This window comes from Osmerus eperlanus, chromosome 13 (genome assembly GCF_963692335.1).
Source record: "Osmerus eperlanus chromosome 13, fOsmEpe2.1, whole genome shotgun sequence".
In the NCBI taxonomy this organism is placed as follows: Eukaryota; Metazoa; Chordata; class Actinopteri; order Osmeriformes; family Osmeridae; genus Osmerus; species Osmerus eperlanus.
In genome coordinates, this window is record NC_085030.1 from 8,545,097 (window position 1) to 8,570,180 (window position 25,084).

Genomic DNA, 25,084 nt, shown 5'->3' on the forward strand with positions numbered 1-25,084 from the left:
ATCTCTGACACACACACACACACACACACAAACACACACACTATCTCTCTCTTGCATAGAGATTCCAAATCAATATCTAAACCATTAGGAAGTATGTATTTTACCAGAGCTCTTAACAGTGTCATACAGTATTCGGAATGATGTAATATGCAGCGAGATGGTGGCGATGGCTATCATACATCACAGAGCTTGCTCAGCCGGTAGCTGATATCAGTCAAATAAAGACAGGGAGAGAGCCAGATACAGTGACTGCATCAAATGAATGGGTATCTATTTTATCCAAGCTCTCATTTGAGTCTATTGGGACCCCTGCTTACGTTCTTTTGGTATCTCCAGCTCAACTGGTGGTGGGAGGTGGGGATCTGCCCTGGCCAGAGAGGCTGTGATGGGGGGGAGGTTTTTATTGGAGAGACTCATCTGAAACACCGGCCTTCCAACACTGTAGGCCTGTGGAGCTCAGTGAGAGTCATCGGCACACGCACGCACGCACACACGCACACACACACACACACACACGCACACACGCAACCTTCTATGTGTGCGTGTACGCCGTCCTCATGTCGTCAATGAAAGTACGAAGTGCGGCCCGGAAAGCACTTAACCAGCCAGAAGTGCTGACATGAATAAAACATGGCTTGTGGTTCACCTGATGAGGGGGGCACCAAGAGCATGCAGACAAAGTGCTACAATAACATTCCTCACTGTCAGCCAACAGGGTACCTTAACAGAGGACAATCATGTTAATGATAATGCAGGTCTAATTTCAAAGCTGCCTCTTTAGAATGAGAGCAGGGGCAAAGCTCAGATTAATATGTATTTTCATGGCATGTTCTCACTGGGAAAATTACTGTTCAGGATAATAATGTGTGGCTGGAGGGTGAATCGTTCAGCGTGGTGAAGTGTCAGGTGAGGTGGCGCGGCGTTGAAATGCTTCCCCTGCCCTGGTCTTTTACCCAGCATCCAACCATAAAGAGACAAGAAAAGTCAGTCCTGAGAGACTGTAGCAGTGTTTCAGGGGGAATAGCACTATTGTGTGTGTGTTTGTATGTGTGTGTGTGTGTTTGTGGGTGCACAGTCATCTGTGTGTGTACGTGAGTGTGTGTGCATGCACCCGTGAGTGTCCCAGCATATTAAGTTGTGTGATTTTGGCCCGTGTGTGTGTGTGTGTGTGTGTGTGTGTGAGAATGCACCTGTTTAAGCCCCCTGTGTGCGTGTGCATGTGTGCCCCCGCGTGTGTCAGCCTGCCTGAGCTCTGTCACGGCAGCCCCCCGTCACACACTCCAGCCGTGTGTGACGGTTACAGCTGGGGAGGGAAGGCTCTGTTACACATGCTGCAGTGGGTTCTGGGAGCTGGAGGCCTGATGTGTTTGTCCTGGCGGCTGGTGCAGCTCAACCTGCTGGGGGGGAGAAGGGCTGGGGGGGTTGGGAGGGGGAGTTGAGACAGTGTGGGGGTTGTACAGTAGAGGAGACAGGAGAGGGGATGTAGGGGGGAGGACGTAGGAGAGGGGAGGGGAGAGAGTGGAGAGGGGATGTGGGAGGTGGGGAGATGGGATGGTGGAGAGGGGAGGGAGGGGGTGGAGGAAGAGGGGAGAGGTATGTATAAAAGGAGAGGGGGAAAGGGGAGGGGGATGTAGAGGAAGGGATGCAGGCCACTAACCCCCATCAGGAACACGGCCGACAGCTGCTACAGGCGGGGCCCCAAATACTCTGAGGAAGGATAGAGCTGACACGCTCACACACACGCTCACACACGCACTCACACTCTCCTACACAGCCATACGTACACCAAAGAACCTCCTGGATGCTCTATGTCTATGAGTCAGTCTGGCAGTTATTAAGCAGCTGTAGCTGAAACAGTCAGGGTTTTTCACAATGACACATGGTTAACCTTCTGTGGGGGTTTATGTATAACAAGTTCTTTGAATATTAATATATATATATATACTGTATGTGACATTTTTCATAAACATTATTGGCATGGTACCCATAATCCAAACCACCTATTTTGCTGGTATTGGTTCATTTCAGTGCATTTCATTACCATAACGCATAACATGATACTGGTGTGTGTTGTTGCTGTGTGTGTCAGGGTGAGGGTTGGATGAAAGATGTGGTGTCTATGGGTGGATGGATACTGGAAGATCGCCTTTCTCTGCGCTGGTGGGTAGAGACCAGGTAGGTGTTGGCAAGAATGTGACGGACAACAAGCCCTTTCACCAGAGAACCAGAGAAGAGCCTCTGTGTGTGTGTGTGTCACACACTCCCGTCATACCAAATAAAACCTAGCATTCTGTACTCACACACATAGCCACGCAATAGACAGAGTCAATATCATGATGAGAACTGCTTTCCTAAAAATGACAAGGACTAGAGTGGCTGCATGATAGTTTGTGGGATACCAGTGGTGACAGAATCGTAGCTTATTTGTATTGTCCTATCAAGGTAAGTCCTTCATGTTAAGGTTAAAACAACTCTTGTGTAAGTACATAACAATACCTATAATACAAACATTTTAGGTATATAAGAAATGCTATGTAATTAAATGGTATCACGTGTTAACGATATAGGGAATTGTTACAAAACTGTAAGAAAGCACAGTTTGAGGAAGGAAGGGGTGAGTGGAAGTTGTAACGGGGCAGTTGAAGGTGGTGAATCCAAAACAAGATCAATATTAACATCTAAATCTATTTACCTCTGGAAAGGCCAACCTCCTCCATACTACCTTTTGCATGTGTAATAACTTTCCACAAAACCATAAAAAAACTGCAGCTACCTATATCTCTGTCAAAGAGGCCCTATCAGCAGAGCTTCAGTAATACGTGTAAAGTGTATCTTCTTATTGCCTGAGATGCGTGATACCTCCTGATTCGATCACGGTCAATACGAGGCGTTAGAAGTACGGTCGCTTTGATCCGTTGACGGTTCATCTGCTTAGTTGAACTGTCTTCTGTTTAAGAGTCTCTCTCTCCGAAGCTTTGTGTCTTATCTTTGATGATGCTGAGATGCCTTGATCTGTATTTCACTTCTCAGTGGAAAATATTCCCCTCCTGAGGCTATTTTGGCTAGCTGCGGTCTTAGAAGGACGCGGAAATGTCACCCGGCGCTGTGCAGGGTTTTGAGATTGTGGAGCGGTCTGGAGGACAGCTAGTTATTTTCTCGTAAACAGCGTCAGACAGTTTGTGTCTAAGTGAGGTGTGAACCTTGCCATGGCAACGCTAGGACTGGAGCCTCGCTTGGTAGAGTGTGTCTCTGAGCTTACAGCACCTAGCGAGGGGACTTTCCCTCTGTGAAGATAAGAATGCCTCAGTGATCACAAAATGCCACAGCCAGTCAACCCCATTAATAATGCAGGTTTAATGCTTGACTAGTGCTAACAATGTGTCAAAGCTGCGCGGGCGTTTGGTTCTGTGCTAAGTCTGCAATGTTGCTCTGTTCTTCATGGGCCTCTATGTGATAAATCTGTTTTGATTTATAGTTGGTTCAGGTCTGTCTTTTTACAATTGTATGTAACCCAACATATGTGTGTATGTGTGTGTGCGCCTGTGAAGGTGTGTGTGTGTGGTGCTGTTATGCATATGTGTGTGTGTGTGTGTGTAGGCGTGTACACGTGACGGTGTATGGTTCCTGCACTTGTCTCTGCCTGCATAGGTGTGTGTGCTGTGGCTGAATGTGTGTGTGTGGGCGTCTGCCTCTGTCGCTCTGATCTGGGCACATTTGAGGGCTGCCATGGCTGTGTGTCTCCGGTCGGGGACGAAAGAAAGGAAAGAAAGGAGAGGAAGGAGCAGACCTCAGTGTTCTGCCAGGCCTGCCAGCCGTCAGTCCGCCCTCTCCTCGCCAGTGTGCCTGGCATCCCCTCCCGGCCTTGGCCATGGCCTCCCTTCCTCCATCCGCTGTGCTGCTTGTTGTTGTCGCTGTGCTGGTGTTGATTCAGCTCGATTTCCCGTCCAGTAAACAAACATGGTCACGCCGCCGCAACCGGTCTCAGGGCGTCACTGTCTGTGGTCTCTACACTGTCATAGTGACCCAGCCGTGTTGTGACCATTGGGGAAAAAACTGGGTCTGGCGGTTTCATAGCCGACTTCTAATGAGGTTGGAGTGGCTGAAGGAGCTTATTTCTGTAGTAGAGGCATTAACAGTATCTGAGTTCCTGTCCACATATCTGATGAACCATGAATACAGAGGATTAATCACAGAGCCAGTGGATTATAGTACTGTTGATTCTTCAGAGATAGAAAATTGCACGTGAACAAACACCAGAGAGAGAGAGAGAGAGAGAGAGAGAGAGGGAGAAGCAGAGAGAAAGGAGAAAGAGGAGGAAGGGGGAGGAGAGGGGAGAAAAATGGCTGGAAGAGCAAAATAGAGAAAGCAGGGGAGAGAGACTGAGACGGACGCACAGGATATTTATGAAAAATCCCAAGGCGAGGCGAAGAGCCTGCCGTGAGTCTAACGTTTTCTCCCCCTCAGGACAAGTTCACTCAAATATTGACACTGCAACAAAAGATGCCCCTTCATAGCACATTTCAGGCACAATTTATTTTTGCAACCCACCCATTGCAGCAACCCTGAATGCTTTCTCTCTCGGTTTCTCTCTCTCTGTCTCTCTCTCAGTTTGTGCACGCATGTGGGTGTGCGTATACTTGTGTGCAAGTGTGTGTGGGTGTGTGGGTGTGTGTGTGTGTGAGGGGGTGTAAAGTCAGGCATTGGATTGAGCTTGAGTGGGGCTAAAAGGGTTGGCGGAGTGGTGCAGTACAGGTAGGGGTGGTGACCTGATGCAGAGGATGAGAGGGGATTTGATTGGAGATGAAGACAGAAGCTCTCTGACAACTCAATGACCAGAGATGAGCCATGTCACGACCTGCAAGAACACCTCCTCACAACTCACTGCCAAGAACTGACTGATTCTGAGAGGTTCTACTGCTACTTAGTGTGTGTGTGTGTGTGTGTGTGTGTGTGTGTGTGTGTATGCTTGTCATTGTGTGTATGTCCCTGTGTTTGTGGAGAGAGTGGGATGAATCCCTAATGCTTGGCTGCATCACACCTCTCAGAGCCGATCCTCGGCTAACCTCTCGGTGTTTGGAGGAGAGGGCTTTAGTCTCGGCTGTTTCCTCCAGTTTAATGGAATAGAATAACGGGAGGATATGCTTGAGCTGCAATTCTTGTATGAAATGTGCTATATAAATATAGTCTTATTATGTGTTCAACTTTGGGATCCTTACAGGCACTTGTGTATCATGTGCAGTATATAACATCCTGCTGCAGTATCCTTCACTGGGACTTGAGTTGTCTAGTTGTCTAGTTGTCTTGGACTTCAGAGTCACTTTAGTGCTCTTTAGTTTTCTTCTGAATAAGATGATTGGGTCAAAACCAATAATGGAGCATGTTAAAGGAAAATCATTTTAAAATAAGACTTGCTGTACCGCATGTATTGTGTGGTATAGAACTTTAAATACCTTTCATTCTGACCTCTATATGTGTGTGTGTGTTGTTATTGACCTATGTGTGTGTTGAGTTTGTGTTGTCACTGACCTGTGTGTTGTGTGTGTGTGTGTGATGTGTGTGTGTGTGTGTCTATGCGTGTGTGTTGTTGCTGACCTGAGTGTTGTGTGTGTGTGATGTGTGTGTGTGTATGCGTGTGTGTTGTTGCTGACCTGAGTGTGTTGTGTTTGTGCTTATGCAGCTGCAGGACGGCCCTCGTGGCCAGGATGCCACTGTGTGCCCTGCCAGTCCACGGTGGATCCTGAGGGGCAGGAGGAGGCCACTGAGTGTGGGAGGCTCAGAGGGCACCAGCCTGGAGACATGAACCTGTGCTGGAACGAGATCAAACGGAAGTCCCACAACATCCGGTAAGATGCCATTAACACCGGGGCTTTCAGCGGGGCTTAGAAGACGTCCAAACAGACAGGTTCAATGGGGCTAAGAGCCTGTTTAAATGCAGGCCTTCAATGGGGTGGAAAAAAAAATCAAAGGGGATAAGATGCTGCTTCAATACTGTATTTTGGTGATTCAAAATGCTTAAAATGCTGGGTGTCAACGTGGCAAAACCTGATTTTGAGTCTGTGTCAGTTGTGACCAAGATTCAAAGTTCAAACTTCAAAGATCGTATTGGGGATACAATTGGTATATATGTATTACTCTACACTTATGGTCATCATTTCTGGTGCTTGGGATTGACAAAAGCCCTTCTTCTCTGGGACCTTTTCTCAGGGAACGTTTTGTTTTTCCACAAAGCTATTCGGCACTTTTGTTTTAAGCTGGCTATGATTAACTAAAGCATGACTTAGCCAACAGTCTCTTTGGCAAACTAGAGGAAGAGAGAAAGAAAGTCAGAAAGGGGGGGAGAGGGAGGGAGAGAGATGAACAAAGAGAAAGAGGAAACTGCATAGAGCAGAGCCAGTTGGTTGAAAGGGTTGGTGTACTGAACAATCAATGACTGTGGGTTTCTACCTGTTGGGTGCGTTCTTGGCAGCATAATTTACTAACTGCAGTATACACTATGTAACTATTATGCCACTATAGGAAATGCAGCTTTTTCTTCATTCTTTTCCATGGTTTTTACCTGGGCTTTAGAAACATTGTCATTGCCATTGTCTATGGTGTGCAAATGACAACACATTTGTTGCAACGCTGGCTGGCTTTACTGTCTAATCATGTTGTTATTCTAGCAGAATGTTTAAGCATGCATCTTTTATTGCCATTTTAATGTGCCAGTGTTTTCCCTTGCACTTTCAAATGCTTTCCATATTCTCCATGTTCCTACTATTCAACTAGCTAGTGCCTTCCGTGCCTCCGCTTATCTGACTATTAAGAACCCATTGTCTTCGTAATGGGCTGCCTCGTGGTAACGTGTTCCTCAATACATGTGTGCATCGACTTGTTCATTATTGATATAATGTGGGTTAATGTAGCAGCCTCGAGAGCTGCACTTCAGAGGTTTGCATCAGCAAAACAATTAGAGCGAGCTAGGTCGTTTTCTCGTACTTAATTGGGAGGCGTCCAAGCTTGGTGTGTCGTTTGTATGTCTTTAATTTTGCTGTCATCCTGTTTACTCCATTTGCCCCTTTAATTACTTACTTGACCCTGGTGCCTCTGTGGAGGAATGGAGGCTAGTGGGGGGAGGATACCGGGGAGATTGTTGAAGACAGATTCTCCTGCAGCACTGTGTAACAACATCACTGTGGATGGCCTGCATGTTCACACATTTGATTGTAGTGAGACGTGAGAGAGTGAGAGAGAGACCAAGAGAAGAGAGAAGAGACAGACCCAAAATGCTAGAAATGGAGAGATCTAGACTGGAGAGTGGGGCTGTGTGGACTGGCCTGTCTGGGGGGATGTGCAGGCGGAGGAGGATTCTGTTTCAGCTGGACAAGGGAGACAAGATGGAGCTAAAGCCAGCTGTCTTTTTACTGACTAACTGGCTACTTACTCAACGCTTTCTAAGCTGTCAAACAGTCTTTCCTACCTTAAATATAACCCTCCTCTCTCACTGTTCTTTTATTGACTGTATCTAGATATCTATCTGTATCAGTTGGTTGGTTCTTCCCTGTGTGTGGTATTGTGTGTGTGTTGCGCAATTGAGAGTTAGATTGATTGCTTATGAAGTGGTAGTGATTATGGTTCTAATCAATGCCACTACATCGTGATTGTACACGTCTGTCATAATCAACTGGGAATGATTAGTAATATGGATATTGGACAGCACTTCATTTACTGTGTTAAGAAGGAGGACATTAATCAGGTCGAATACTGAAACTGGGATAGACATTTACATAAAGTACCAAGATATTATACCTAATTTCCAATTTCCATATAAAGAGTTGTCTGCATGTAGTGTGTGCTGCTTTCGTTTGGCTGATTCTGATCAGTATCTTCCCCTTAGGATTTACTGAGACTCTTTTGTTGTTCATGGAACAAGCAGTCCTTGTCTGAGACGAAACGCTGCATTGCCCTTGGGCTCTGCGTTGTGGAGAATGCCCTCAGGGGTTGGCGTGGGTGGCACAGTGGCACGCTGGGAATGAGCGAGTGCCCGTTCTGGGACACATGTCTGGGATGGTTTCAGAGCAGGACCACCCACCTACCCTGACCCACACTGTGAGAGAAGCCTCTCTGCTCTCTGGGTAGACACTGTACCCTGCTCCCAAATACGGTACACTGCTCCCAAACACTGTACCCTGCTCCCAAACACTGTACCCTGCTCCCAAACATTGTACCCTGCTCCCAAACACTGTACCCTGCTCCCAAACACTGTACCCTGCTCCCAAAACTGTGCCCTGCTCCCAAACACTGTGCACTGCTCCCAAACACTGTGCACTGCTCCCAAACACTGTGCACTGCTCCCAAACACTGTGCCCTGCTCCCAAACACTGTGCACTGCTCCCAAACACTGTGCACTGCTCCCAAACACTGTGCCCTGCTCCCAGCCTGGGCCGTCCTCAGTTGTTTTTGTCCTCCCAAATCTCTTCCCATCTCTCTCTCTCTCGGTTTCTCTATTTTGTTTTCTCTCTCTCTCTCACTCTGTCTCTCTCTCTCTCTCTCTCTCTCTCTCTCTCTATCGATGTCTCTCGTCCCCCCCCCCCTCTTCTGTCTCTCTTCTGAGAGCGCCCTCTACAGTAACTCAGTCCTTGCAGCAGCCCTGTGCAGTGCCCTGTGGCTGTGCAGCGTCCCACTTTCCCTCGACCAGCTCTGCCTTGCAGCTGCTCATTTTACCCAGCCTGCAGGCCCTATTCAGCTCCAATTACATGCTAATCATCCTGGTTTGAAGCTACATCAAGGGGTCAGGGGTCAAACCAGGGGACCCCCAGGCCAGCGGAATGGAACTCAGTGATTTGACTGGAAGAAACGAAAAAAGGAACTTCATCTCACTGGATGGCCGGGTCATCCATCATTCAGTGACATGCAATTGCAGGGTAGTCAGCAGGTGATTCCTTGGTGCTAGGAACCTGGTCATTAGATTTTGTCAATGGTGGCATATGTCCTGTTCAGCTGTGTTATACTTCTGATGCTAGGCTACAAAGACTGGGGTGACCACACTCTGATTGGATGAGATGCAACCTGTTAACTCTGTTCCTTTTAGCAAGCAGACAAAAACATGTTGTTTTGACTGAGACAAGGAGGACTGAGGAGTGTTTGCAATGCAGAACATCACCGCCTTCTCCTCCTGAGAATGTTGTTTGTGTCATGCAGACCAGGGAGGGGAGCGCGGGGTTGCTGATTTAATTATGGAGGGGGGGAGGCGGGGTGGGGGGGGGGGGGGGGGCGGCTCCAACACTTTCGCCACATCTCGTGGCGAGGCCTGCTCTGTTTCTGCGTCTGGCAAACAACCCAACTTTGAGATACTTTCCGACCGAATCAGGAGGGAACGAAGGTTCCATGAATCATTAAATAAAAAAGGCCTTTATAAGTAGATCAGAGATGGCAATTTAAGCACGGCGGGGTGAGCTAACTGAAGGGAGGAGGGGAGGAGCCGCCCCCCTATCAGAGCCGAGCACTGTGGAGATCAGAGCCAACATGGTGGAGTGATGCTCTGGACTACAGCAGTGCAACTCCACTTTGTAAAGGAGAGATACATATACATGCTCATATACAGCACACACATGCAATAAAAATACAGCATGCATGCGTGCACACACACACAGAGAGTTGAGTATATTATTTTCCTGAGGTGTATTCACCACAGAGGCTGTGTCAGCTTCAGTAGAGAGCTTTGCTCCAGACTGCTGCTGTGCAGTTACATTCAAGTGTCTCTCGTTCCACGAGAACACTGACTCTTTTATTGTCCACTACAATATGCCCTTGAAATCTTGTTTGTCTTGCGTGTCTGTGTTTGTGTGTCTTTTTGTGTGCGTGTGTGTGTGGGGGGGCTTTCATAAAGTTTATAGTACACATTTTGTATGTTATTACAGTTTTTCTCAATTGTTTACACACAAATACTGGTACTTGAGACACAATGACCACAACATGTAACTCATGCACCAACCACATGAACCGATTCTGCTAAACTACAAGCACAATTCCTCCTTTACACTCAAATTGCAGTTCTAAAACACACTTTTTTCAAAACACTACACACAATTCTCTGCATTTGCCACAATTTTCATGAAGAAAATCTTTTGTTTTCACAAGGAATACACTGCCATTCAAATACGCACACTGACTCATCGCATGGACAAACACCTGTCACACAGTTTTACAATTAGCAATCAGAGCTTTAGCATAAAAAGGCAACAGGTGGCCTCTTCTGTTTTTGAGCAATGGATGCCAACATTGGAAACAGAGGCAGAGGAGTGAGAGTAAGAGGAGGAGGACGGGGAAGACGAGGATGAGGAAGGCCAAGGACCATAATCTCTGATGAGATCCGAGCCGCTTTGGTTGACCATGTGGTCAACCATGGTCTAACAATGAGGGAGGCTGGGCAAAGACTACAGCCAAATTTGAGCAGGTACACTGTAGCATCCATCATCCGGACTTTCCGAAATGAGAATAGGTAAGAAATCTACTCTCACTACAAAATTGCAGTAGGCCTACTGCATATCAATCAAGTACTCAATGAGTACAGTAGTACAGTATTGCCTGTGGACTGTTCTGTATGACTGTAAAAATAAAGTATGTTTCAAGTATTTGGAAAATGTATTCCAACTTTGTATTCCTACACAGTATTTACAGTATTTTACTATTTGTTTGGCAGAACTGAAAGATTACCAACACAAGGTGGTCGGGAACGTCTTCTGTCTCCTGAACAGGAAACTGAAATCATGAACATGGTCCTAGAAAATAACGCCATAACATTACGGCAAATACAAAGAAAAATAATAATAATGTAACTGTATACACTATACAGTAAATTATTCTGTTGTTTTGTATGTAGACCACTGTATGTGCAACTTTGTGTTGGTTGGGATGTACACTGTGTACATTGTTTTTCTGGGAAAAATACGTAAAATATATGTGTTACCGTGTATTTCTGTGTTCTGAGTATAAAAACAATATTTTCAAATATTTTACAACACACTTATGTATGTACTGTCTGTAGTAAGTGTAACACTGAACAAAAAAAGGCCTAACTCACTATGATGAATGAAGAAGAAGTGTTTTCCATTCATCATAGTGTTTTACATTGAGCACATCAGTGTTCCAATGGTTCTTATAAATGTCTATTCATATGATGGTTTGTGTTTGTCATTTGAAAACAAAATTTTGAGCATTTTGAGATTAAATAACATTGTTTTGAATGTTAAGTTTAATTTTGCAGGAGAAGTGAGGGGTTTTGCCCATTTTGTGTGTGTTTTTTGGATTTGTGTGTAGAGTTCTGAGAGTATGAGGTATGCATTCAGAAAATTTGTGTAACCAATACTATTACTGTATACATACAGTACTGTATATACACACAAGCAACTGTAAATGAGAAAGTTTTTTCTGCTTTGTTGAATGCACAGCAAGCATCATCATGTGTACAATTGTGGGTTCAAAGTTGATGTGAAACTTCTACTAACTAAGTTGTTTTAGAAATTATGAATCACACAGAGCTGTGTATGGATTCACGTAGATTAACCGGTGACTCATTGCCGCTCGACAGAGAAAAAAAAGGCAGTTATACAGTTCTCCTTGCTTCTGGCTTAAAAAAAAACTCCTGACACACACACACACACACACTGATTCCTGCTCTGTCTGCCCTTTGATAAGGGATTTGTAGTAGCTTTGTAGTAATTCTTGGTCCACCTTTGTGCCTTCTCTCCAGCCCTCCACCACTTTGCTTCGTGTAGAGAGGAAAATGAAGGAGGGGGGGGGGGGTGATGCCAGCCTCAAAGAAAAGGCTTGAGACAAACCTCTCTTTCCTAAAAAGAAACAATTCTATTTCTCCCTCTTTAATCAAACTCTGACCCATAGTGCCCCCTCTCTGTTCTAATCCCTCCACCTGATAACATCTTGAGTTCTAACTCATTTATTTTAGAGGTGGCTCCGGGGAAAGGGTGAGGATGCGGTGTGGGGGGGTGTTTCTTGTGTTTACAGGAGGCCTCATGCCGCCATTAGTGACTTTTTGTCCATTTGTTGTGTGTGGTCCTGATGGACTGAATGCCTGCTATTACCCAGTGCAGGAGGTAGGCCCGTATCAGTCCAGCTCATAGCCATGCCACATCACCTTCCATTAGAGCATTCTTATGGATGACCTTTTTCTGCTTCGTGGAGCCTGGTGGCTGTGGCTATTGAACTTGTCAAACAATACACACACACAAACACACACAGACTCACACGTAAATACACATTCACCCATGCCCGATGGCCGTCGCCACAGCAACATCCATGCCTGAAGTGTATTGGGGCCCAGGTGAGGGTCAGTCTGTCCACCCCTCACAAGCTCTTCACTCTACCTCTCTTCTTCTCTCTCCACTCCTCCTTCCTTTTGATCTTTCCTTCCAGATCTCCTTCTCCTCCCCTCCATCTCCCCCCCCCCCACCACACACACGCAGTCTCTCCTCCCTCCCCTCCATCTCCCCCCCCCCCCCCACCACACACACGCAGTCTCTCTGGTGTCTCCCATCTCAGTGCAGCAGCAGGACGCACTCCCATGGAAAAAAGGCTTTTCGATTAATCCTGGTGTGTGCTCACCGGCGATGAAACACCTGGGGGCCTCTCGGACGCCGTGCCGTCCCCTGGCAGCGCCCGCTCCGGAGGTGGAGCGGTCAGTTTCAGCCGCGTGGGTCACTGTTCCATTACGGCATCGGGCACTTTCTTTTGTCTCGCCTCCGCTGTGAAACGGAAGCCCGGGGAGTGATGGGCGTGTGTGTGAGAACCACCGTCTGATTTGTGGCAGTCTGAAGCGCCCCAGTGAAGCTGCGCTGTGTGTCTCTCTGTGTGTGTGTGTGTGTGTCTTTGCCCATGATGGACAGCCTCACTTAGAGGTTTTAGAGGGCTGTGTCTGAGTGGTGTGTGCTTGTGTGCTTGTGTTTGTGCGTCTTTATGAGATATACTGTACATTAGAGAGAGAGACAATGAGTGAGTGGGTAAAAGGAACTGTTGAAGGTCGGACAGAAGAGCTGTTTTCTGTGTGAGGCTCTGATACTCCGTATGTCATGTGTGTGTCTGTGTAAACATTGTGCTATGATCACATTGTGTGTGGGTGGGGTTATATTCAACATGTCAAGAGAAACTCCCATGGGGATCTCTGTGGGCAGAGGTTTAAAAGCCATGAGGCACACACGCACACAATCTCTCTCTCACACAGGTGTGGCCTTGCCCCATGCTGACTGTGGGTCAGTGAGCATTGTCAGAACAGAGGACAGAATGTCCCTGTGGGGGCGGGACACGTGTGATGGGTCCGACACACGGCCCAGACCACAACGTCCCCCAACCACAGCACACCCAGCTGGAAGAAGCCCTAAGACAGAACGCTCAAATACTCACAGATCTGGACAAGCACTGCACTGAAACAATTCCCTTTTACACATACATGAAAGAGTCAGCCCTCATGCTCCATTATCTTTGCCTGACGATAATCTTTCTTGTTCTCTCTCTCTCTCTCTCTCTCTCTCTCTCTCTCTCTCTCTCTCTATCTCTCTCTATCTCTCTCTCTCTCTCTCTCTCTCTCTCTCTCTCTCTCTCTCTCTCTCTCTCTCTCTCTCTCTGTCTCTGTCTCTGCCTCTGTCTGTCTCTCTCTCGCTCTCTCTCTCTCTCTCTCTCTCTCTCTCTCTCTCTCTGTCTCTGTCTCTGTCTCTGTCTCTGTCTCTCTCTCTCTCTCTCTCTCTCTCTCTCTCTCTCTCTCTCTCTCCATTCCTACTTATCACAGCACTGACAGTTGAGCCTTAACCAACTTTTCCATATCTCTTCTATTTGAAGACATTAGGGACTCGTTCAGGACACAAGAAATATCAGTGAGTGGCTCCAGCTCCAAGTGCCTTGAAGGGAATTTGACAGATTGTTATCTGTGTTTATAGCAGCAGCAGCCCTTGTGCACTGGTTGACCCAGCTCATGAAGAGTTGGCCATGTGACATTAGCTGTTAAACTGTCTCGATGGCTAGCTTTGTGGCCCATTTATGTTGTATAATATCCACAATATTCCTCCGCTCACATATCTATGGCTTTGTGGTAGTCAGTCAGCTTTGGCAGTGGTACTCTCTCTCTCTCTCTCCCTCCCCCTCTCCCTCTCTCTCTCTGTCTGTCTCTCTCTCTCTCTCTGTCCGCAGTCTGTGTTTTGACAGTGGTGGGGTATGACATTCTACAGGAATAATGATATTTTGAGTGCCGGCTGCAAGCTGGGATCCAGTGAGTAATTGAAACACTGGGGTGTTTTCACGCTCCACCTCCCCCATGCCCAGCTGTGATGCTGATGGAACCGCTCTGATTCCCTAAGACAATCTCTCACACCGCTGGCGGGTGGCAAAAGGAAACACACTGTTTTATTTATTTCTAGGTTGCTGCCCACGACAACCCCCTTGTTGTTCTATTTAATGGTTCACCTTGCCCCCTCGCGTGTGGTAATTTACGCCGGCCGTGATTGATAGATTTTGTTTCCCCGAACATGCATGTGGATGTGGACTGTATTAAGAAGACACATGCATACAGGACTTGAAGGCATATTTATATTGTGACGCCTTGATTCATGTCACGGAATTCCATTCACCTACTTTTCAGTCTTGCGTAGTGCTTATTATAGTGCCTGTCTCGCCTCATGTCTTTGTCCTGTGTTGATCCACCTCTGATATCTGAAGAGATTGTGTCTCTGTTGTTGTTGTGTAGGAAGCCGGGCCCGGAGGAGAAGCAGCTCACAAACATCACCTATGTGCTTAGAGTGTCTGACACCTTGTGTGTGTGTGTCCATGTGTGTGTGTGTCCATGTGTGTGTGTGTCCGTGTGTGTGTGTGTGTGTGTTGGCAGGGTGCGTCTGGAGGCCTTCTCAGACAACAGTGGGAAGCTGCAGCTCTCGCTGCAGGAGATCATCGAGTGGCTGACTGCCAAGGATGAAGAGCTGTCTGAGCAGCTGCCTATAGGGGGCGATGCTGGGGCGGTGCAGCACCAGAGAGAGTTCCACCAGGTTTGTACTAGAACCCATACACTACACTAACACACCATTCTCAAAGTCTGCCGTCTGAACAAATGTATATACATGTTGGACAGGTACACTGCCAGTGTTACAAGCTGGCCTGTTTGAATTAGTCTCTGGTTGCATCTTATTGATCAGACAAATCCAAGCATGTAATCACAACACAGCATGTGTTTACTGACAGCAGAAATTTCTCTTTTAATATTCCATCTCGGCTTCTTTTTAATACTGTAGAGCTAACCTTAGCATGACTGGAAACAAAGGAAGTAGGTAAGCACTTACAGTGAATCTCAAACCGACATCCTTGTACGGGGAGTTGCCTGCATTCAATTAGAAAGCACTTTGAGTTCAGGCTCTCTTAAATTAGCAATCCATCAAAAATAATATCTTCATCTTCGTGTTTAAGACTGTTGCTATTCTCTGAGGGGAACATCAGAGGGAACAGAATGTCTGCCCTATTTGTTCAAGCTACCTGGTGGTGAGATGAAATAAAAAGCCCTGAATCATCATTAAATAAGAAAAGTGTCTCGTCTGAAACCTTTTTAATTGACGCATTGAGTCCTTCATGTGTAGATCGAGTGGAGGATGAAGCTAGTGGTAAGTGGGGGCCAGGTAAGAGGAGGCAGCTATGGATCAGAGGGATGAGACAAACTCACATCCACACGTCTCAACAAAATGAGAACATTCTTACAATGGTGGTCGCATCCTGTTATTCCATTTTCCCCAACAAGAAAACAACTCCATTCAGTGTAACACAAAGCACACACAAACACTGATAGCAGATGCACACGCACAAACACAAACACTCTGTAATTGGTCCTGTAACGACAGCAGAATGCCGTTTCCACCTTTCGTTCCAATTTTCTGTGCTGTCATTTAATGCAGTGTCTAAGAGAGGCGAGCTGTTTTGACAGTGCAAGTATCCCACTGTCATCCTCCACCCCTACCAAATCACCCTCCCAATTAACCAAATCCATCGCTCTCTCACCCGTACGCTGCAGCCGAGCTCCACCACTCTGCTGCTTCCTCTCTCCTCCTACGCACCATTTTGTTACTTAGCATGAACCTGTAAAACTCTACTGCCAGGACCGGAAAGTCTCTCAGCAAATGTTCAGTAATCCCCCACTGTCCATACGTCCGCCTAACATCGCCAAACCCCCTTAAGCCTTCATGCTGCCCCCCCCCCTCTACTAATGTCCCTCCCATCCTTCTCTTCACCTTTCCTCTCCTTGAAATGTTCCAGTTTTTCAGTGCAGTATTCCTTTATAATCCATCTAACACACTTAGGCTCCCCAAGCACTACATTGCAGTAAAAGTTTTCTGACAAAACAGGGAGGAAAATTGCATCCGGGTTTTCTGTGGAGAATTACGACGTTTTAAGAAATGTGAATTATTGATTTTAAGTGGATTTATTCTGCTGTCTTTTTAGAATGTGTCAGTTAGTGTTCCCGTGTGTGTGTGTATGTGTGTGTGTATGTGTGCGAGTGCGCCAGGGAGTGAGTGAAAGAAAAAACTGAGAGAGATTGTGTGTGTGTACTGCAGAATCTTTTCATACACGGAACAGAGGAGATGAATGGCTTATGTGTCCTCTGTGTTCAGAGACAGCTCCCAGTGACTCGGTTCCCCAGAGGCACTGGAAGTAAATGTAGGACCACGCACATGTGTGGAGGATCCTCCCCTGCTTCAACTCGCTCTCTCTTATGTATAATGGATCCGGGCCTGATCTGAGGACTTTATTAATGTTCTCCCAGCCAAAGACGGAGCTCCTCACTGTGAAATTTAGCTGGAATTAAAGTTTTAACGCTGTGGTGGTTGGTTTGGGGAATCCAGCAACCACACCTTGGGAATCTGTACTTGTAGGGCAAGGAAGAAAGACCGGGGGGTGGAAGGAGAGTTGAAAGAGAGGGGAAGCTGATCGGAGAGCGAGGGAGTGTGGGGGGAGGGATGCCAGGAGGGTGGGAGGAAGGCAGGGAGAGAAGGAGAAACGAATCATAGACAGAGAGACCTACATAGAACGAGTGCAGTGGGAGAGAGAAATGAATCGTTTTTTGTGCGTCGACTCACTGGGATATCTTATCGGAACCTGCAGCTCGTGATGTTGCAGACGTTTGCATGTGTGCTTAGCAGGGGGTGTATTTGCCAGTTCAGTGGGGCTTCCTATTTAGCTCTGTGGCGGCGGAGGGGAGGCGAGCGCTATCAGGTGCGACTGGCTGCAGTCCTGCCGGTTAATAGGCTCTGATCGACAGCCACCGCTGTGCTGCTTGCTGCTGGTAATTCCAGTCTGAAATGTCTACGATTTTGAACAAAATTGTAATCTCTTCATGCAGTAAGAGGATTGAGGACTCTGGCTTTTTCTAAATAAATGATTTGACTTTAATTCCATGCTATATCGTATTAGTATAGTTTTACCTACGGGACGTTTAGTGAAGAATGGGGATTAGTGCTTCGGACTGACACTGACAGTCTTTAAGACCCAGGGGAAGCTTTGGGTGGACTCTAAGTCTGCAGTACATTCATGTCTTCAGCTCAAGGTTTTTATCATTTAAATAAGCTGTGTGGCTGAAATCAGAAGCCGTTGTAGCTGGGATTTCCACCTCATTTCCAGTTGACCAAAAGTCCAATGACATACGGCCTCCTATTCAGGTACAGGCTCTTACAGTGCAGCGCAGCCATCGTGTCCTGTGTCACCAAAGTTGGTCTTTTGTGTGTGTGTGTTTGCATACGTATGTGTGTGTGTTTGCATATGTGTGTGTGTTGTTCCCATGTTCCGAGTGAGTAATTTCTTCATGCTAATTTGTATCCACTGCATTTGTGTGTGGGCGTGCGTACGTGCGTGTCTGTGCGTGCGTGTGTGCACGCGCGCGTGTGTGTCACTGCGTGTCTATTATGTGCAACATGCTTTCATCTCTTGGCTCCTGTCCGCAGGCGTTCATGGAGGATGTCAAGTCTCGAGGGCCCTTCATCTACTCGGTCCTGGAATCGGCCCAGGCCTTCCTGGCTCAGCACCCCTTCCAGGAGCCTGAGGAGACCCTGGCTGATGGGAAAGGTCTGCACCTCGCTCTGCCAACCAATCAAGCATCCTGTACCCTCTCTGGCCCCACATCACCCCACCCTGGTCCACCTAAGTGTGGGCTGAACAGAGAGAGAGAGAGAGACTGAGAGTGAGAAAGAGAAAGAAAGAAGGAGAGGGAGACAGAGTGCTGCTCAGTGCTACCAGACGAATCCGCCATTAGGGCTTATTAGGACTGATGTGTCTTCCTGTGTCACTGTGTGGTTTGAGGGAGCAGTTGGGTTGGGACCAATTAACCCGACTCACCAGCATACAGTACAACACCATCTGGTCAAATCAATAATATAGCAGGCAAGACTGTTTCCCAACCCACTCATCCACCCCCTGCTGTTTTCACCTCCATGACTGCATGTACACATGGGGCATAGCAAACTCTCAATCTCTCTCAATCTATCCATCTCCCTCCCTCCTCCCCCAGTTTCAACCACCTGCTAACATGTACTTGAATCGATTGTCCTTGTCCACCCCCTCACCCCCGCCCCCCCCTACACACACACACACCTCCCAACCACCAGAATTGTCTCCACGGCGACGCATCCTCAACGTGAGTCGCTCCGTGTGGAAGCAGGCCAACGTGGCCAGTGACCTGTGGGAGAAGCTGACGGCTCGCTGCGTGGACCGTCACAGGTCAGACAAACTTAGGGACCACCACAGGTCACACACACTTAGGGACCGCCATAGGTCACACACACTTAGGGACACCCTCACAGTACCACAGCGGCCACAGCCTATATATCCAGGCTGTTTATCCAACCCTGGGTTAGATACCTTTCACTATCCACGTGGTTGATGAAAAGGCCATGTTGGATTGGATTTCTTTATCCTTTGCAAATACAAGTAATCCCATAGAGAGTGGAAATATCTTTGTTGAACAGAATCCCCCCATTTTGAAATATAAAGATATTTGCTGACCTAGAGGTAAGTGCTGTTGCCATTGGCATGGGCATACAAACCCAATAAAGCAGGTTTAGGTTTGCGTGCGCGGTGAAGAGAGATACAGTTGTGTGTTCTGGCAGCCAGTGGACTGTACGTGGAAGGTGTGTGTGTGTGTGTGTGGGGGTGTCACCAGGCACATGGAGCACACTCTGGAGCGACTGCTGCAGACACAGGCTGCTATGGAGGAGCTGGCGGTGGCTCTGGAGCAAGCGGAGGGGGTGCGGGATGCCTGGGAGCCGGTCGGAGACCTCTTCATCGACTCACTGCAGGACCACATTGATGCCACCAAGGTGCAGTTAAGGGCTTACACACACATACACACAAAGAGCAGTTTCACTCATTGCAGGAGCACATCCCATCAACGCCATTGAGGTGGAGTTAGGGCTAGCACACACACACACACCCACACACTGATACACAGATGTGAACTATTACTGCAATATACACACTCTCTCTCTTTCTGTGTCTCCTTTCTATTTCGATGACACACCTGTAGTTTCTTACAGAACACATGAAAAATGAATATTCAAAAAACAAAATGATTTGTAAACCTGTCGAGTACATAATTGTCCCACCTGAGATAATTGCTTCTGGCTTCTCCTACGTGGTAATACACTGTGACCAGTTGAAAACAATAGTCTAGTGCATTATGAAAGCTGTGAATTTAGTTGCATTGTTAAGGCAGACAATGAGGCCGAGTCACTTTTCTATAGGGTCCTTTCCTGCCCACCCTTCACAGTTCCCAGTTCAACACCTGTTGTCTGAGCTACGTGTCAATTCTCAGCAGGAAATCAAACTGGATTAGTCACAGTAGCTATGTTGTCTGTCAATTACTATGGGTGCCTGTAACATTTCTTCACTTGTTCCTGCAAGGCCCTCAGACTGACAGTTAGTTTCCAGAACATGACCTTAGCAGTAGCTGACAGGGGAGATGTGGAGAATTCAAGTCCCTGGTTGGTTGGATGATGTGTGGAATCCCAGCGTACTCATTTGTTTGGTCGTTGCTGAGTGCTGGACTGTCAATGGACGTGATGGTGAGTGTCTGGCTGTAATTGAGCCAGGCTCTTCATTACGGAAAGCTCTTGACTCAGATCATGGCTGTGTTTGGACTCCTGTCTCCGCAAACACATGGTCGCTGAGAGCTCCAGGGGAGAATTGACAAGCCTGTCTGTGGAGCATACACGCATGCTAACTGCCTCATGTTTTTGTAATGAGGCTGATGGACATCTTTCGTAAAACAGCAACTGTACTGCATACACACACACACACACACACACACAGATCACAGATCATTAGTACCGAGGTCTTACCTCCTGGGTAGTGTCTTCTGAGACCTAAGTGTCCCAAGGTTTTGTCAGGGCATAGCCTCAAACCTATACTTTGACCTATCTTCATACATGTGCAAAAGCTTGAATCTAAGTGAGGGACAGTACAGTGAATGCATTTCAAACGGTCTATTGTTTGCTTTATTGTTCCCTCCCTCCCTCCTACAGTACAACGACTTAATATAATCACATACTTAAGTGTTGGTCTTGAGAGGGCATATGGAGAACGTTTTTAGGTCATCCTCCACTCTTTCCTCTTATAACCAATTCCACTTTTCTCTCTCTCTCTCTCTCTCTCTCTCTCTCTCTCTCTCTCTCTCTCTCTCTCTCTCTCTCTCTCTCTCTCTCTCTCTCTCTCTCTCTCTCTCTCTCTCTCTCTCCCTCCCTCTCTCTCTCTCTCTCTCTCTCTCTCTCTCTCTCTCATTTTTCTTCTTCTTTCTCTCCTTTCTCTCTTTTATAACTGTCTCTCCCTCCCTCCCTCCCTCCAGCTCTTTAAGGATGAGTTGACCCAGGTGAAGGAGGGCATGAAGCACATCAACGACCTGGCCCACCAGCTGGCCATCTCAGACGTCCACCTGTCCATGGAGAACGCACGCGCCCTGGAGCACCTCAACAGCAGATGGAAGCTGCTGCAGGTGCTGCATTCCTCCAACCTCTGAACAGCTTCCTGACAACCTCATTATAGCTTCCCAACATCCTCCCAGCAACCTCACGACCACAGTCTCCTTTCAACCTCACAACAACCTCCCCCCCCAACCTTAAAACAACCCCATAATGACCTCCCATCAACATCCCCCCTTCAACCTGTCCACAACATCAACCAATGTCTCCTTGCCCGCCTCCTCTCAATTTCCCTCTCAACCTTTTCACAATATCCCCTCGCCTGTGCTGTAACTAGCGTCACTCTCCCCGTAGCCTCCCCTCAGCCTACCACAATCCTCCCTCCCCGCCCTCCATTCAACCATTCTCCGGATTGCCCATCAGCCTCTCCTCTCAAATCTCCTGTGTCTATGGACAATGCCAGTTCAGTGTATGGGAGAGTGTGGAAGAGACAGAGATCTATGGAGACGTGTTAGGGGCTGGGAGAGTACAGCTGAGCTGTACGCCAGGGCTTTGCTCCAGCCTCTGCTGTGAGTGCATCATTTCAGGCTGACTGCAACAAAGCGTGCCTTTTGTCTCCTGAGTGAAACATATTGGATTGTTCAGAGCTGAAGTGTTGATCAGGCCAGAGTCAGCAAGAAGGACAGACATGGCTGTGAAAAGCATTGGCTTTTTGCAGTCTCTCTTCCTCTCTCTTTCTCTCTCTCTCTCTCTTGCATGCGCTATCTTTCGCTCTCTCTCGTTGTCTCACAATTCCTCTCTCTCCTTCCCTTTCCCTCTCTCCTTTCCACATCACTCCTTCGTCGTCTGCCTCTAAATGAAATACAAGTTCATTCAATGAGCGCCATTGACAACCCAGCTCAATCTTACAGTATTTGACAGTGCCCAATCAAACACATAGAAAGATATTGAACTCTCTCTCACTCTGTTTTACTCTCTCTTTCTCTCTCTCTTTCTCTCTCTCTCTCTCTCTCTCTCTCTCTCTCTCTCTCTCTCTCTCTCTCTCTCTCTCTCTCTCTCTCTCTCTCTCTCTCTCTCTCTCTCTCTCTTTCTCTCTCTCTCTTTCTCTCTCTCACACACACACGTTCTCTCTCTCCCTCAATTTCTGTCTTGCTCTCTCTGTATGTCTCTCCTTCTCCCTTTTCCTCTTCTCATCATATTTCCGTTTTTTTTTAACAGTTGAATAATATGCTCAATGCAAAACCCCCTTCATTTAAATAACATCCTGTGTTCCGGTGATGCTGTCTCCACTGACGTTGATAAAGTACTTTTTCAAGGCTGATTCTCTAATATTTTTTGTCTTGAATAATTCAGCAACCAGCTGCAAGTTAGAGAGCTTGCGCTCAGGAATCCTACAAGAGACATGTTTTACCTCACAACAAAGCTGCCAGTAACATTTTCAAAATGGACTGAAATGGCTCCAAATGAGTTTTAACCTATCCATGTAGCACTCCAGAGAATACTGCTAGACTTGTGTGGCTGAGTGCACACAGCCCATGTATACATTGAGGAACAGTAATGTTTTTCCTCTCCATAACGCTAACCTCACATTTACAGCTCATTGGGCTTACTTGTCCTTGAGATAACAGCTCTCTCTCTCTCTCTCTCTCTCTCTCTCTCTCTCTCTCTCTCTCTCTCTCTCTCTCTCTCTCTCTCTCTCTCTCTCTCTCTCTCTCTCTCTCTCTCTCTCTCTCTCTCTCAGTATAACAGTATTTATTTCGCTCCCTTCTTTCTCTTTCTCTCTTTTACCCTTTCTACGTGACTAGATTTACCTCCTATTGTTTATGGAGGTGTTTCGACGATCTACTGACAAGATTTACATGCTAAATCCAATACCTTGTAAATAAATCTGGATTAGTCGGCCCAAATCCCCTCTGGAGCAGTCCCAGTGGGGCGAGTGCAGCACAGCTGCCTCCTAAGACAATGGCAAACTTCTCCTCCTCAACTCAAATCCCTTTGCTCTTATTGACACGTGTGCCCGTTTCCCTCCCTTGCGCACACACACACAGACACACACATACCTTCATACCGACATACTTGCCGCAGCATGAGACCATTGTCCTCATTTCAACAGAGCTGTGAATATTTGTAATTTCTGCGTCGTTTCTTTTCCTATCTGCCACTGTTCAAAGACAGTAAAAGGCGGTAGCAGGGGATGGGAATGCACATTCCCTTTTATGTTCTTCTGACTAATTGCCAAACGAAGGAGAAAGATGAGAAGTTTGTGAGTGTGGGTGTTTGGGGGGGGGTGATATATCAGAGATAGTGAGTGGCATATTTCCCTTTGATTTAATTTGTGTGTGTCTGTGTGTATCTATGTGTGTGTGCTTGCGTGTGTGTGTCTCTGCAGGGTTCTATAGAAGAGCGTCTGAAGCAGCTGCAAGATGCTCACCGAGACTTTGGCCCCGGGTCCCAGCACTTCCTCTCTAGTAAGGGATCTCTTCCTGGTTTTGAAGTTGCCGGATTGCGCCGCATCACGCTGGTGCAAGGCTGTGGAGAGGCTGCTGTCGCGCTGGGGGTGGGCGGGAGTGGGAGGCTGGAAATAAGGTTGGGTGCCGGGAGATTTGAGGGACCTGTGATGACACAGTGTGAGGACCAGCGTGAGGGTGTGTGTGACTGCAGCATCTGGGGTTTAGGGTGTAGGCTTACCTCCTCATGCTCCATGCAGAGTCACTGCAGCTGCAACAATGGAGGGGGAAGGCGCCCACTTGCCTAGGAGTGTGTGTGTGTGTTTGTGGGGGGGGTGCTTGTAAGCGTGTGTGCATGAGTGTGTGTATACGCGTGTGTATGTGTTTGCACATGTGTGTTTGTGTGCTTATGTGTCTGTGCTCTTGGGTATGTTACGCATTCCTCTTCCCAGTCTATCCTCTCCCCGTTTCAGACTCCTGGAGCTTAGAGGGGGCTAAAACGCCCAGTTCACCACTGGGTCCAGACGCCTCCACTCTATTAGACCTCACCAGCAACCTAATCCTCTCTGGAGCTCACACAAAAGCTCACTTTATCATCCCTAGTGAACCTATTATTGTGTACAGAGCCTGGGTTGGGCTAGCCTGACTGGACAGTGGCTTGTCTGGCTTGTCTGGGTAGACATGAACATGGTCAGTAGTGATGTGCAAAATGAATTTCCATGCTTGATGTGCCTATTCCATTTATTTTCCATCTCTCACAGGTTCAGTGCAGATTCCCTGGGAGCGAGCTATCTCCCCAAACAAAGTGCCCTACTACATCAAGTAAGTCCACCTGGGTCCTTGTGTGTGTGTGTGTGTGTGTGTGTGTAGGAGTCTGTGGAAAAAAGCTATGATTGAAAACAGACATTCAAATAGCTGGAGACACAAGTATTGGGTTACCAGAAATGCCACATCTGTATCTATTCAGGTAATTATTGAGCTTAGCCCTCTCTCCCAGGCGGTTTGTTTACCTCATCAATACACAGCCCTCTTTAACTGAACGCTGCTTATCCATCAAGTGTGTTTGTTTGTGTGTGTGTGTGTGTGTGTGTGTGTGTGTGTGTGTGTTTCTAGGTATACCTTGGTAAACGGACAAAATATATTTTCCTAATCACAACTGTTAGTCCTCCTGTGGCCTGTCACTGTCTGGGTGCTAAGTCTTTATTGGGTGTGCTCAAGCCTTCGGCGAGAGCACAACCTTTGTTCTCTCACATATATATTATTATTTTTATTTCTTTTTGCCCCCCTAAAACTCAGTCAATATTTGGCCTACATAGACAACGTAGGTGTCAAAAGTTTCGTCTTGGTAGCGATTGAGTTGCTTCTATTGGAATTTACGTTCCGTTGTATGGTTTAAGTGGAAATTAAGTTTTTGTGGCGAAAAGTGAAGCTAACGGTGGCTAATTTGCTAGCCACAGTCACTGACGTTACTAACGTCACTACGTCACTAACGTCACGAAAACACGCGTGACTACCTTTGGCAGAACATTCGTTTCGCATCTGTTAACTTGGGAGATAGCTAGGATAACTATAGCTTTACTGGAAGGCAGCTGCAGAAACGCCACAAGCAAAGAGGCCAGGGTGATAACTATTTATTACTTTGTGATATGACACACAATTGTGATGTGTAATGTACAGTATAAGCTGATATTATTAAGGAATTATCTACTTTCG

At 47.1% G+C, this 25,084-nt stretch overlaps 1 protein-coding gene across 5 annotated transcripts in view; it reads left to right on the forward strand.

Annotated features, from left to right (window-relative positions):
- The window catches only part of drp2 (dystrophin related protein 2), a 90,087-nt gene that overhangs the window by 43,875 nt on the left and 21,128 nt on the right, over positions 1 to 25,084 (forward strand). For 3 of the 5 annotated variants that reach the window (XM_062476589.1, XM_062476588.1, XM_062476586.1), the window contains exons 3-10: positions 5,678 to 5,843; positions 14,867 to 15,023; positions 17,958 to 18,078; positions 18,618 to 18,729; positions 19,172 to 19,328; positions 20,852 to 20,998; positions 23,314 to 23,392; positions 24,133 to 24,193. In XM_062476589.1, coding sequence (XP_062332573.1) covers positions 5,797 to 5,843; positions 14,867 to 15,023; positions 17,958 to 18,078; positions 18,618 to 18,729; positions 19,172 to 19,328; positions 20,852 to 20,998; positions 23,314 to 23,392; positions 24,133 to 24,193 — 881 coding nt within the window. In that variant the 5' untranslated portion in view covers positions 5,678 to 5,796. Of the gene's footprint in view, positions 1 to 2,361; positions 2,443 to 5,677; positions 5,844 to 14,866; positions 15,024 to 15,305; positions 15,511 to 17,957; positions 18,079 to 18,617; positions 18,730 to 19,171; positions 19,329 to 20,851; positions 20,999 to 23,313; positions 23,393 to 24,132; positions 24,194 to 25,084 lie in introns of those variants that run through there. The other 2 variants (XM_062476587.1, XM_062476590.1) reach the window with 2 other exon arrangements.